The 15107-nt window shown below is 45.0% G+C and overlaps 1 protein-coding gene and 1 long non-coding RNA gene across 5 annotated transcripts in view; both read left to right on the top strand.

The window, feature by feature from the left end:
* Positions 1 to 25: 25 nt before the first annotated feature.
* Positions 26 to 15107, top strand: part of ADK (adenosine kinase) — a 269976-nt gene continuing 254894 nt past the window's right edge. For 3 of the 4 annotated variants that reach the window (XM_085229904.1, XM_085229903.1, XM_085229901.1), the window contains exon 1: positions 26 to 232. In XM_085229904.1, coding sequence (XP_085086030.1) covers positions 177 to 232 — 56 coding nt within the window. In that variant the 5' untranslated portion in view covers positions 26 to 176. Of the gene's footprint in view, positions 233 to 9228; positions 9380 to 15107 lie in introns of those variants that run through there. The other variant, XM_085229902.1, reaches the window with a different exon arrangement.
* Positions 239 to 4162, top strand: LOC104911948 (uncharacterized). Its single transcript, XR_004160496.2, has 2 exons — positions 239 to 2875; positions 3863 to 4162. It is a non-coding gene; the product is annotated as an uncharacterized LOC104911948 (long non-coding RNA).

The following is a 15107-nucleotide window of genomic DNA, read 5'->3' as shown; positions in this document are numbered from 1 at the left end:
GCGGGAGGGGCGGCGTCGCCCCGGGACGGGGCCGGGCGGGGGCGGCGCGGCGCGGTCCCGTCAGGCGCCCTCGGGGCCGTCCGCTGCCCGCCTCCCGGTGGCGGTGCCGCGCCAAGCGGGGCGGGCCGAGCCGAGCCGAGCGAAGCCGAGCGCGCCGCACGCCGCCCAGCGCGAAGATGGCAGCGGGGGAGCCTCAAGCCAAGAAGCTGAAGCTGGAGCCGAAGCAGCTGAGGTAACGCGCTGTGGCGACGGGCTGCGCCTCACGGAGGAGCGCGGAGCGGCGCTGGGCTGCCGTTGGGTTGGAGACACGTGCGGGGCGCCGGGCCCGGCCGGGCACGTGCAGCGGGCTGCGCGCCGTGCCGCGGCTCATCGGGTTCCCGCGCGGCTCTCCGCTGCGCTCCGTTCCCTCGCGGGCGGCGCACGGCGGCGGATCCGCGCGGCACCCACGCTCGGGGCCGGGCCGGGCCGGGCGGTGCGGCTGTGCCGGGGGTCGAGGTGCGGCGTGAGGAGCGCGGAGCCGGGACCGAGATGCGGCCGCGGCTGTCTCCGCTTGTGCTCCCTGGGACGGGGACTCCGGTTGTCCAGCAGTCCTCGCGCACGGACAGGTTTTTGTCGGGACATTGAGATCCTGTGGAAGTATTCCATTTGAGATAATGTGGGACGAGGTTTCGGTGCCGCTTGCTGTGCTTGCTGACGGGCAGCAGCGCTCCGTGATTGCGCCGACCGAACCCTTTTGGCTGACGGCGTGCACAGAGGCGACCCGTTCGGTTTTAATATCATAGCAGAAAAATGAAAGGGTTCTCAGTGAAGGAGTGCGATCAGAGAACTGCGGCGGGGCTTTGTTGGTGCCATTCCGGGTGCGTTTTCCTGGGATTATCGGGACGCGAATAGAATTGTCTGATACCTGATCCCCTTCCAAGTGCTCAGGATATGAAGATTAATGACGGGAGTCCCGAAATGCCAACATCACCCCGGCCGTGACTAGTGACCCGCTCAGATATAGCATAAAGCAATGGGCTCGGGAGCTGAAGCGAGTGTAGCCCTTGTCTGTGCAGACACCGTACTGAAGGAGCTGACCCTCACGTTGCCCGAGTCAGGGCGCTTCCCTGGCGGTAGGGTGGCTTTTCAAGTCTAATAATAGTTAGCAAGTGCAGCTGCAAATAATGGAAAGGGAAAAAGGTAACTGGGCTCTGAGAGTAAATAAATGGCATACAGGAGTGTGAGCTGTGAGTAAAGAGCACCAGCCGTTTCCATGGCCTTAAAGTGAGGAGGGTCAAGGAATTGAAGCTGAGTCTGTTTCTGTTTATAAAGCTTTTGGGGGGAAACCACTCTGTAACTGCTTGATGCCTAAACATAGAAAGAAAAAAAAAAAAAGCAAAATAAACAAAAAAAACACCTACATTATTGAGATACTGAATTAGAAGCGTGAAGGATGTTTGCTTTGGCATGGGAGGCCGTGGTGGCATGCTCTTGCAACAACTGATAAAAGCAAGAATAATAATTTTGTATGTTACACGATGGTTAGAACATAAAAAAGAACATTGTTAAATCTTGTGTACTCTGATTGCGCTGAAGTTTATTTCAACAAAGGCTCCGGTCTTGTGGCAGAGAAATGCCATATACAGCTGATGATGGAACCAAGTCAGCTTGCTGTAGGCCCTGGTTGGATGTGTGAGGTGGGGAAGGGCACTGGGCTGGCTCTGGCAGACATCTGTGCTCCCTTGGATGTGACTGCAGGATGTGCTGAAGCATGCTGCTGAGTGGGACCTTGTCCCAGGCTGAGTGGCAGAGGTTCCTTGCCTTTACCGTGTTATGAGGATGAGTTGTTAATGCAGACGCTGGTACGTGAGCATCACTGAGAAATTTTGGAGGATGATGGCTTTGTATTTGTTAAATGAAGAATTAGAATTAGAAGAGAATTGATTGCTCTTGACGTCTATGTTTTACTCTTCAATCTCTTTCTGAAGACCATGCATAACAAACTGTGCAGGGATGGTCTCGCACTCTACTCATTCTGACATACAATATGAACGTGTATCTTTCTACTGCAAAAACTGTTTTAATATCAAGAAATGGCATTAAAAAGTTAAATTTCACTCTGTAATATCAATAGTACCTTGTCAACAGTAATAGACATGTTCCTCCTTATGTTTTTAATTTGTTATTTTCTGTCCTCAAATGGTACCAGGGAGGTTTCACAGATTAATCTTTTTAGTTCGTTTTGATCCTTTCTGGTAAAGTAGAACAGAAGTGGCTCCCTCAGAACGTAGGCCAAGCTGACCTGGTTCAGTGGAAATTCTTTGAAGGCAATAGAGGGTTGTTGGCGTTGCCACCCAACAAGCAAAACACAAAGCTCGAGGCCCAAAGTGGCATTCCCAGCACAGCGATGCATCGTGCTGACATTACATCGTCCTGGGCGGCAGGTTTTGTATTGTCTTCGTTGATGGTGAAAATCCCCACTAAAACCAACAGGATTTAGGCAGGGCCATGAATGCCTGTTATGTGTTTCAGACTTCAGACCACATCTCTGCTGTGCAAAGTGAAATATCACTGTGTGTATAAACTGTGCCATTTGATCAGAAAGTACGCTTGCAAAGCTGCAGACAGTTTGTTGTTGAGCAGTGGTATCAACTTACCAGAAACGTCATGAGGGATTAATATAAAGAAGTATTAAAAAGGATTTGTGCCCTTTTATATTTGGTTTGGTTATATTTTGGAGGCCTGTGGAAACTGCAGCCAAGCTTCTGTTAATGTCACGCTCGTGAAAGAATGTGAACATTCTCTGTAGATTTGTTTGAGCTTTTGTGTGTATTTCTATGTAGAAATGTGCATGTCTGCAGAAGAAAAAATGAACCAGCTTGTGAAACCCTCCAAGGTAATGTCCCCTCTGTTACGTGATGGCCCTTTGGCAGTTCTGCAGCTGCTGTATTGATTGAATAGTCACCATGTAGCTGGCAGTTGGAACAAATCGATCTGCATGAAGACAGCGTAAGCACTGAATTTGACAATTCTGACTACAAGTACAAAGTACAACATTCCTCTTCTTCTCTTACTACTAGACAGAATTGCTTTTCAGAATAGATTATCAAACACTCTGTGTTAATTGTTTTCAAAAGCAGTCCTTTGTCATTACCATTCCGCTGGATTTTAGACAACTTGATACTGGTGACTGTAAAAAATGTTGCTAATTACATGCATTTTTAATTCCCATAATAAGCTAGGTTTTAATTTAACTTGTTCTTTCATCAGCTTTCTAAAAATGAAAGCAGCTTCTGAATATTTTAAATTAGCTGTGACAAAGCTTTCAGTTAGGATTTGGTAAACCATTTTTCTTTCTAATCAGGTCTACCTTTATTTTTTTTCCACCGTGTTTTCCATTGCTGCTCTTTTCAGTTTCTGTTTTTGTTGCTTGTACTTTCCTCGCTTTGCAGTTGCCCACATCTGCAAACGCAAGTAACTTTCCTTATGTCAGTACTCTCAATAGCCTCTCAGTACAATGAGAGATGAGACTTAACACCTTATTGTGTTTGCTCCCAAAATAATAAAAGCATAAGACTTCTTTTTTTTTTTTTCACATGGATACTTAGTCACCTTTAGAAAGCAAACATTTTTGAAAGATGCTAGTGACATATTTCTCTAATTTTGTCAGTTGTCAAAGTTGTGCTGGTAGGAATACACCCAGAACCTGAGTAACCTGCAGCGGCTGGTGTAACAGTTGAGGCACTTGTTTCCATTGTTTGGATCTATAACTCAAATTGCTAGTTAGATTAACGCCTGTCCTTGTTGATGTAATCATGCAAGATTTATCAAAACAGCGTCATAGGATACGGTTTCTATACTTTTGCATTCTTAATTCTTTCAGGTAAAGAAATTCCACACTTTATTGAGAAAGAGCGTAGCTTGAGGAAAGAGGAGGCCGTGGGAAGGCTATCTGTGCCGGGAACCACCAGCGTGGCAGGCGTCTCCTCCCTTCACTGATGTTACCTGCAGCCCATCTGACAGTACAGCTGTACTACCCTAATATCCTCCAAACACATACACCTCTGACGTTGGGTATTGTTTTACTGAAGTAAGCAGGACCAGTCTTGTCCTTAAAGGTGCTTACGTGTGTGTTCATGTGTAGGAGGGGAGCCAAGGCAAATAAACATATCTATTTCATAATGAGTTTTTGAGTTTCTGTGAATTATTATTTTTTTTTTTTTAATTTGCAAGTTCTGTCTTTTCCAGCCAATGAAACAGCTTGTGTAGAATTACTCATCTAGTCAGATCTACTAATGTTACTTCTAAACAGACACGGAAGAGGTCTGGAAAGGAGGCTTGAATGAATAGAGAAGTAATTGAATATAGTGTCAATTGTAATAAAGCAAAATGGACTTTCTGCAGAACAAGACCTTGGCTTCCTCTGTTGTTGCTGAGGTCTATTTGAAGTGGAAATGTTTCAAACACAGCTCTGGCTTGTAGTTCAAGGTTGTGATATTGAATTTGAGTAGTTACTTATACAGGCAAAGTACATGAGTATTTCACAAAGCCAGTTTTGTAGCAGGGAATGTGTTGCTGTCTAAAGGTCATTAATTAGTATTTGCTGTTAACGTGTTGGGAAATCTTATCTTATTGAAGAAAGCAAATTGAACTTGAAGATATAGTGTGCACACTAGGTTTTCTCAAGGATTTTTGTTTTCTATCTACGTAACTCCCTTCATAAATCATTTCAGTTTGCATCCTGGAGTTATTTATACAATAAATAAAAATTTTGTGTGAGGGGGAGATGTCTGAGTATTTCACAGAATTAAGTGAGGGAAAGGGGATATTTTTTCCCCCATTTTGAACTGTAATTATTTCTGTAATGCTTGTTTGACTGCACTCAAAGCTGTGACACACCTGAAGGATGTGGTAACATAGAGCAACTTGCTGGCTTTATGCTACTTCTGGATTTCATTTCCAGTGAAAGATATTGTAATTTGTTGTTGTTGTACTTTTAAAGATACAAAGCAGTTGTAACTAAAGGATTAGGCTGTTTGACTTGAATGGAGATGGAAAAAATGTGTAGCTATCTGCAGTGCGATGAAGACAGCAATATCCTTAGGTTTATAGACTTCCTTTTGCTTTTCATCTGTATGGTCTGTGAAGCTGCTCTAAAAGAAATGAGATTGTGCTATAGAATTTGAAATGAAAAAATATTTTAATGTTTTGCTAGTTGATCCATATAAGATAAAATGTGTTGCATTTTGTTGTGAAATACTAATTTCTCTCTGTAGAAATACTTTCCAAACATTTTTTCTTCTTTTAGAAAATGCATGTAAGATCTTTGAAGTTCTATTACTGAAGGAGAGTTTGTGGACCTTCTGCTTGCAAGTCTGACTTTTTTTTTTTAATGCCTGCTGAAGCTGTTATGTAAAAGCTCATTCTTCTGTCTCTCAAGCCAGAAGCATGGACAGATTTGTTTTAGGATTGTGTAAAATGTGAGGATTGATGGAGAACTTTCTGGTTATGTGTTCTAATCTGGACAGTTTTGTTCCTAATACTGTGAAATGGAAAATAATGCAGTCCAAAGCTAAGGTATAGTTTGAATGCACAAGTTACAAATGTATGAAATGTAGAGTTTCCCAGACCATTTCAGTGTGGTGCTGCTTTACAAGTTCTCACGTGCTTGCCTACTGTTACATCAGGTAAGGGTACAGGTCACTTTTATTTCACACTGTGATGGATAAGTAAGGATTTTAGTGGAATCATCTGTGGTATCATAGTTCATAACATGTACAGGAATTGACACGTTCATGAAGATCTACTCCTTACTGTATAGTCGTGGAAGCAGTTAGGAGAGATAGCAGCTAGACCCTATCAGTTGTTATGTATGTAGATTGCTCTGAAAGTAATGCCTCTGATTTTTTTCCATGGAAACTACAACTGATATGAAGAGCACAACAACACTTTAATAGAACAGTCTCAGCTACAAAGAGCTACGCTGTTTTTCAGCGTAGTCGCCACCATTAACTATGTGTTTTTATCAGTGCATACTGTGCTTGTAAAATTCTGTACCAGTGAAGGTTACCCTCTGTTGCCACTGCTGAAACACCACACACCACCTCACTGTGCTCACATCCATTGTTTGCTCAGTGGATGTGACTACATAAATGTTCAGCAAGTGTCAGTGAATGTCAATGGGTACAGTATTTTCCACATGGAGGAATTCAGTGACACACTTTTGCTTCATGTGTGTTTCCATGTCAGATGCTGTTGCGTGTGTCAGACTGCACGTTTGCTACCATCTATCACACAGCAATGAAATGTAATGGAATGTTGGCGGGAAGACTCAGCCTCTACTGCCATCCTGCCGACATCTGCCTCTGTCATTTTGGACAAACATAATAAATAAGAGGCATTACTTTTGGAGCAGCCCTCATATTTTTAGTTGTGCAAGTGGTGAATTCCATGTTTCTTGCTGGGATTTCTGAAGCCAAAACACATGTAAAGACAAAGGTCATCTGTTCCATGCAAGCTGAGCAAGGCTGGGAGGTGATGGATGGGCTTAGCAAGCTCAGACTGGCTTGCTTGACTCATGCATGGTATGACTACAAGTTGAACTTGTGGCACAACCATCGTAAAGTTAATCTGTGAATGACTATAACTGATAAGTGACCATTTTACTAGGGATTCCTTGAGTGCTTTCACTCCAGCTATGTGTAAGGATCTCTAGAAGCTTTGTGGCAATTGAACAAAAAAAGCAGTTAGTGGTAGGCCATGCCTCAAAGGCATCAGCAACAGTAGAATCTACAGGTTTAAGCAGGATGATCATACACTTGGGAATACCTGTAAGTTTACAATGTGCCATTAACGAACGCTGTTCTGATGTCCTGTATTCATAAAAGGCTGTTTAGTTTCCTGGAAAAATACACTTTTCATCCCATTTTGCTGAATTGGTAAGAGGCTAGAAGCATTTGATGGTACCTCATTCAGACTCTAGCTTAACATTCATAAAATGCAGTTGTTATATACTGCAAATTAATGTAATCATAGAATCACAGAATATTTTAAGTTGGAAGAGACCCACAAAGATTACTGAGTCCAGCCTCTGACTCCACACAGGACCACCTGAAATCCAAACTCTATGTCTGGGAGAGTTGTCCAAATGCTCTTGGGCTGTGCCTCCTGCAGTGGGTAGCCTGTTCCATGCTCAACACATGGTGCAGACCCTTTCCCTCACCCCCAGCTGCCCTCCCCTGACGCAGCTCCATGCCGTTCTCTCGGGCCCTGTCACTGTCACATAGAGAAAAGCTCAGCGCTGCCCTCCGCTCCCCACCTCAGCCACTCCTCACATGCTTTGCCCTCCAAGCTCTTCATCATCTTTGTATCTCTCCTTTGAAACCCTGATAATTTTTTGTCCTTCTTATGTTGTGGCACCCAGAGCTGCACACAGTGCTCGAGGTGAGGCCACACAGCACAGAACAGAGGAGGCAGTCCTTTGTCTCACCCGGCTAGCAGTGCATGATGCACCAGTTGCAAATATTACATCTATTTTCCTTTATAAATTCTTTATGTGCTTGTTAAAGCCAGTTATTTCTGAGAGAATCTACTTCTTGGTACTTTAAAATGAGTTTGCTGCTTATTACCTGATTTATTATCTGTGATGGAACAAGAACAACCAAGCTGTAGTAGGGTTGTTTCATCCATGTGACAGGATTTTTTGCCCTCATTTTCGGTTACAAGACTATTAGGCACTGAAGTTGTTAAACTAAGAAGTCTGATTAGTTGTTGAACACAGGCTGGAGGATACAGCCATTTTGTGTTTACATTTTATTAGAGTTCGTGATTCTCCTTGAGGGATTTGGGGGCCTGTTGTGCTGCATTGTTGCAAAATCAGGGTGAGCTTGTTTCCCACTGCCATTAATTTGAATTTTAAGACTAACTTTAATAACCAGAATGTTGTGAGTGATAGTTCAGTTTTGAGTTCTGCTTAGAGGTGCTAGAAAATCTGTCCGACCTCAGGTATTAAGCATAAATATCCCTGCTATCTTTAAGTGATGCCATGAGCAACATAAGCACCCCAGATTTTGGAGATGTCTCTTCTGACATACCTGAAAATCAGCAAATATGTGAGAATTCTGGCTTTTTCTGAGTATAGTATTGCTGTTTTTGTAGACGAAGGGGAACTAAGGCTAAGAAACACATTATTGGGAAGTTGTAAAGTTTATGTGTTTAGCTGGAAATGATACAGCTGTACTTAACAGAACAACACAGGATTAACTTCTGGCAAAAACAGCCTTTTCTGACATCAGTTTAATGAATCAGTGTTTCTGGTGCTGATAAGTAAACAAAATAAGTGCCAAATCAGCATGGGGTGGCTAGCGGTAACTGGCAGCCAAAGGAAGAAAAAGTGGGCAGGAAGATGGGGAGACAGAAAATGGTGAGCCTGGCTTTGCTGATGGTTTTGTCTTGTGGTACGGCAGCTCTGGACGCTGTGCGGATGGGGATGGTGCAAGTCAGCTGGTGAAGGGCTCACATGGTGGCAGCTAATCTACGCATCTCAGTGACTCCACTCGGCCTCTGGCGGGTTGGAAAAATGACTAATGCCAGTAGCCGTGTATCACAGGTGGCTGCCAACTGCTGTGGTATCCTGTGAGTAAAATCACCTCATCTCTGGCACTGCAATGGGTTCTTGCTCGGTGCATAAAAATTACATGCAGGGGTTCCGGGCTGTTGCTGGGTTAGACAACTTGTCCCAGAGCAGCAAGGGGTGATGGGCAGGCACCCAGGAAGGCGGTGTGGCAGGAGCTGGGGATCATGGCTGTGGTATGGCTGCAGGCATGGGGACCTGTCCTGGCCAGAGAGCATCTGGAGTTCCCCAGGGAGCACCCCGATTCTCATGGTCCCGCAACATTAGTGCTCTGGGCTCAGCTGGCCATCTTTACTGTGGGCGGTGTAATGGGAACTCTGCACCTATTTGCTACCTCGATGACATTTTTTAAATTATCACAGACGATCACGCTTCCTCGCGTGGGGAAGGGACGTGACAGCAAAGGAGGGGTGGGTTAGGCGCTGCTCTCTGCCCGCATCAAAGATGGCGGCCGGGGCGCGGGGCGGGCAGCGCCGTCCGGTACCGCGCTTCCGAACCGGGGCGCGAGGCCGGCCGCCCGCACCCCCTTTTGCCGCTCGCTCCCCTCGCCGCGGTGGGCCCGCCCCTGGCGGCCGTCCGGCCAATGGCGGGGCGCGCGGGCGGGCGGGGCGGGGCGGGGCGGGCGGGCCGCGGCCGGCGACTCAGTCACGGCCGAGCGAGGCGGTGCGCGCGTTGCAACTGCCGGCGGACACCGCACTGAGAGAGACGACGGCGCCGAGGCAGAGCGGGGCTCCGTGGCGGCCAGGCGGGAGCCATGCCGACCCTCAGGTAACGCCGCGCCCGCCGCGGCTCCTCCGCTCGGCCCCGAGCCTCGAGGGAACGGGTGGCGGGCGTCGATGCGCTCCTGTTCTCGAGAGGGGCGGGGGCGGCGTTCCTCTCCCTCCGCCCGCGCTCGGTTCTGTCTGTCTCCACGCGCGCGGTGTGTAGGTGCGGAGGTCGGCGCCGAACGCGCTCTCCACCGCCCGTTCGTGTTGCGGCGGAGCGCCCGCGGGTCGGCGCGGACCGTGCTGCGTGCTCGCCGGCCGCCAGCCCCGCGCGGGCAGCAGCGGTCTCCGGAGCTTTGCCCGCGGTTATCGGGGGCGGCAGGTGGAGAGCGCCGCGCCCGGGCGTCACCCGCCGCCTTCGGGTCGGGCTGCGGGGCTGGGTGAGCTGAGCTGCGCTGCGCCGCGCCGCTGGGGCGCGGCCGGGGGGCGACTCCGGGCAGCTGTCAGCCTTCGGCGCCCTTGTAGCGCACGAGCCGGATCTGGGACGAGATGCGAACGCTGAGGAGCGGGGTGACGGTGCGGCACCGGGCTGTTGGCTATCTGTTGGTAGTACGGCTGTCTCGGTGCGTCGGGGTGGTAACTGAAGAGTAACAGATCAGTGAAGTGAATTACTGTGGCCGGTTTTACTTCCCAAAATGCTTCATTTTAACACGAGTTCTTCTTCAGAAGAGAACAGGCAGGTTTTGTTATACGCTGTCTCTGTTCAGTCCTCTGGCACTGAAGGAGCGCGTGAAGCTGCGGACCCTCTCGCTCCTCCCAGCTCCTGCCAGGCCTAACGCTGCCCTGGCCAGCAGCACGGCTAGCTCTGCCTGGCTGGGGCTGGCACAGTTGTGTGGGGATCTTGGTGGCAGTGGAGCCGTTGGCGTGTGTGACGGCTCTGCTGCCACAAGGCTGAGGCTCTGGGCTACGTCTGTATGATCATGTTGGTGTATCCCTGTAGAAGGCTGTGGAAGTTCCATAATGGATGAAGCCTTCAGTGAAGATGCTCCGCTAGGTCAGCACGTAGACACGTAGCTCCCCTGCCAAATTCTGCATTAAGACCTAAATAATGGCAGTACATGAACGGTCCTGCAGGCTCCTTGCGTGTTGAAAGTCTGTGTGCTGAGGTGGCTGGCTGGCTGTGATACAAGGGAGATGGTCTGGAGTCATCATGCTGTGGCAGTTCTGACGTGTTTTTAATGCCAGGTAGGTTATGGCTGATGGCAGTTGTCATTCACTTACAATTATGTTGCATGGGAAAGAAGGATGAGAGAAAGCTTTTAGCCATTTACGTGCAGCTAATATGGTACTATTCCTGTTTTATTTTGACTGTTAGTGACCTTTGATAAATTCAAATCCTAGATTATATGAGGTTTTACTGTGTTCTTTTATGACTGAGGTAAATGCTTAGAACATGTCTTATTTGGCCTTGCCTCTAAGGGAGGACCAAACCCTTATGGATACACTGACATTTCAGGTCTCATGGCACAGCGTCTTACGGTCACAGCCAGCTGCTGTGTGCTGTTGTTATGCTGTGCAGTTGGGATGCACAATTGTCCCAGTCATGTTCTATTTATTAAGGCTTTCTAACTGTAAATTGAGTCTTTAGCATGAGAACTTTATGATTGAATGTGTTACAGCTGCACAGCAGGATGAGACTGCTATAGACCAATAGAAAAGGTGGATTTATCAACTTAGCTTTCATTACAATTTATTATTATTATGTAAATATTTTTGCAGCAATTAAGAAAAAATCTGAAATGCTTTTCAATATTTGTTGTTATTGTTGAAAAAATGACAACTCAGTACCCAGTAGCTCATTTTCTCCCCCTCTCTGTGTACCAGCAGCCAATGCTTCCACTGACATTTTGACGCTGCTGTTCCAGTGGAGTGCACAGTGATATCAAACGATAGCAGTATTGTTGGTGCGCAGGCACAGTGCTGCCAGCATTCAGCAGCCAACTTGAAACAGGACTTTATTTTTAAAAATGCCTGCAGCAGTGGAGCAATCACTAATATATGACCACGATTTTGGACGCAGCTTTCCAGATCCTTCAGTTATGGTTACTTTTGTTGATCTTTTTGAGAATGATTGAAAGGTAGCTCAGTACTCCTGGGCTTTTTGTTTGCTTTGTTTTTATATTCCACCAGTTTGCACTCTATTTCAGCAGTGTGATGAGAAGAGAGTAGTATGGGAAACCTTTGGCTGTTGGTGAGAAACTAATGGTCTTAGTAATCTCTCAAGAAAATGCCATAATTAGCAGGTAGAGATTTGATATTTAATGGACTACATTGAACTTACAATTAAAGCTAACTTTTGATGTAACCCAGCATTAAAATACAAACTCATAAAATATGTTGCTTGTTGCCAAGCACTCAGAATGCGAATATTAGTGCATGTAAGCTTTCTGTGAAGTTGGCGTTGTTCCTGTGGTTTTGTCTACTATGGAATATTTCTGTGTCTGAACAAGTTACAGACTTGTATCAGCTGCTTATACATTGCAGACACTTCTGTACTCATATAGTCAGATGTATGCCCTTAATTTTTGCACAGGGAGAAGTTGTCACTCGTTTCTTGAAGAGCTAAATGTTCTTTTGCAATAAGTTGGTTGAGTTAAACAAAAGCTTCCTGAATGATTAGATAGCACTAGATAGCAGTACTTGGGTGCAAGAGAAGGGAGAGAGGTGGGCAGGCTGTGTTGTGCATGAGTGTTTGCTCCATGTCTGGTGCAGAGGTGTAACTCTCAGATAACCTATGTATTGTGAAATCTCACATCTAAGGAAACTGTTGATGCTCTTTCTCTGTCTTTTACATCTGGATGGTTGAAAATAATCTGTGGATGTTCAGTCAGTCCAGGTTGGACGCCTGTGTGACTGAGTAGCAGAGAGGAGGGCGGAAAGGTTCATGTGTGGTGCTGAAAGTATTAAGCTTGGAGAGAAGGTAACGTTTAGTTATCTGTGTCTTGCACCTGTGACTTGTAAATTTAGCATTCTCCTAAATGTTAGGTTTATTTTTGTGCTTTTACAATATATGGCTTTATGGCATATATGTGATTAATACTTTTTCTTACGAGGCACGTAGCAGCCAAGTAATAACCGTAGCTCATCTGTTGCCGTGCAAAAGAACAGTGTAACAGTGAGGATAATTTGCAGCTCCTTCTGAAGGGAATGGGTGATTTGCACTACCCTGAAATGTAGGCAGTGTCAGGTTAATCAGTGTGAACATGCCAAAGATTCAGAGTAAAGTCTAACAGTACAGACACTGGACTTTTCATGTTGTGGTTCACAAATCTGGTATTAGAAACTGCTGATCACTGTGGTGTCTGCTTAAAGTGGCTGAATGTTTGGTTTATGACTTGGACAGAGATTGTTTATGCTCTTCCCACTTTGTCCAAAAAGGTATTTTCACCAAGTGCGGTCAGTGTGACATGCTGCTTCTCAGCATACAATCACTAGCATAGCTAATTACTGTGGCTTTTAAAGCTCTGCCCCAGCTGATGTACTTGTACACAGCCCCTTGAGTACTCAAGAGGGGATTATTATAAAACACAGTGGAAGTAGGAAAACGTGAGGATAGGACGGGAGTTGTACGTGATGTGAAGAACAACCTGGATTAAATGGGACTGAAGGTGCTGGTCCCTGCTGCTGCTGGAATGATGGCAGTTTGTATGTGGCTTATTGGCATGGTACAGCTTCTGTGGATGCTCAACCATCAGTACAGCATGTGCCACTCCAAGCATGTCCTGCAGCACACAGCTCAATCAAACAAAATACTTGTTTGCTTCTATTGTGCTTCTTTGTTGAACAATCTAGCTTTTAGGTAGTGCTTTCAACATGTCAGGTGTATTTTTGAGAATTTTTGGAGTACAGCTCCTGTTTTTTCTTGTGTGTGCCACACTCTTATGCAAGCTGATGCTTCTTTGTGTAGAAGTTAGCCATCATATCATTTTTTTTTTTCTCAAGTGTAGCTGTAAAATTATTGCTATTGAGAATCTCAAAGAATATTAGAATTGGCTAAACATCAAGTACAGTAGTGTTACTGTATCATTGCTCACTCTTTGATACTACTGATGAAATACCTGGCTTTAAAATGAAAGCAGTGTATTGTGTAGAGGCTCCAGGTGCAATCCTCTTTATCCTTATGTTACCTCAACTGTCACCTGTTTTTCCTCTTCTAGAAAAAAAGCTAGATTAACTTACATTATTTTGATCTGCTTTACGCATGATTTCCGTATTTAGACGAAACTTTTCACAGTTACAAAAATATTTAGTGAGACTTACAGGTTTTTACTAAACAGATGTTTCCTATTTCATTGACAAGCGAGCTGCATTTCTGGCTTGGTCTTCAAAACAGTCTTGCACATGAACTTGACAATATAAGACCCGTTTTTAGAACTATAACAGAAATCAAACTATGTAAAGTGTGGTTTGCTATGTCTCTATCAAGGATGTTAATGTTTGCCACTTTTCATTCCTATGCTTCAGAATTTAACATTAGATAGAGATTTATGTGACATCCCAAGAAGAAGAGGAAGTGTAACTGTTTACTTTTGGCAAGTATCTTAAAGTCTGACAAATATTTGTCAACTAAGAACTAAGGGTCTTTTATAGTAGCTGTGAGAGGAAGTACATGAATGAGCTTTCAACCTCTGTTGGACACAGTTCATGAGATTGCTTCATGTCATCTTCTTTCTGCTTGTTCTGTGTTATTTTTTCTGATCCTGCTGAGGAGAAGTTAATTAAATCCATCATTGAGTAGGCAGATGCTGAGCCTGTAAAACATTTCTCTTGCTCTGAATGGGCCAAAACAATTGAAAACTCATTGACATTGAGATTGAGCCGATGTTCTGCAGCCTTGAGTAATCAGTTGGAGAAGGCTGCAGTGTTATAGGAGTAGTATGTGGGAGGTGTAGAGGCTGGGAATATGCCTTCTCTGCAAATATTTGATAGAGACATAGTAAAGATGGAGGCACATTTGGTGGCATTGACATTAAAGCTACCTTGGGCAGCTAGAGCAAGTGCTTGCTGTGCCAGTTGGAGGCAGCAGGTGTTGGCTTAGCAAGGAATGTGATGGTTTTGAATGTAGATTTAGGCAGTCTTGGAAAACAGCTGCATTCACTCCTACTTGACACCAGGCCTGTATCTAATCCCTTGGTATTATTGCATTATCACCCAAGTATGTGCTATTCAGGAAAATGAAATACATATCTTCTCAACAGATCTGAAAAAAAATGAAAGCCAGCTCATTCAGTTGTTGATGGTATCATCATAATAATGGATTTCAAATTGGTAACAACCTCCTTTCCTGCTTTTTAATCACTAGAATTTATATTCTGAGATGACTGACCATGCAGGATTCATACGCTCTTAGTTTCAGTTTATTAAAACACTCCTAAATTGTTGGTTATTAGCAACTAAGTTTGTTCAGTGGACTTCTACTTCTAATAACCTGGTCTGGTTCTCCCTCTGCTAAAATCTGGTATTGCAACCTGAATGCAATTCTTTAAAACAACGGAACATATTTTTATATACTGTATTTGCTGACTTGTAATCTGTATATACATCACAGTATTATTCTGATCAAATTTGACCCTCTGTCTGTATGACAGGTAGATTGTTGCTGTTAGGCTGGGCAGAATTTGCATTTCTTTGTTTCTTAGTTTTATTCAAGAAAAAAGATTATTCTTTATTTAAAAAAACGTCTTGTATTTATTGTAACAGGAATGCTGGACTAACTTGAAAATAATTGGCTC

The sequence above is a fragment of the Meleagris gallopavo genome, chromosome 8 (genome assembly GCF_905368555.1).
Source record: "Meleagris gallopavo chromosome 8, MGAL_WU_HG_1.1, whole genome shotgun sequence".
In the NCBI taxonomy this organism is placed as follows: Eukaryota; Metazoa; Chordata; class Aves; order Galliformes; family Phasianidae; genus Meleagris; species Meleagris gallopavo.
This window is presented reverse-complemented; position numbering and strand designations above follow the sequence as displayed.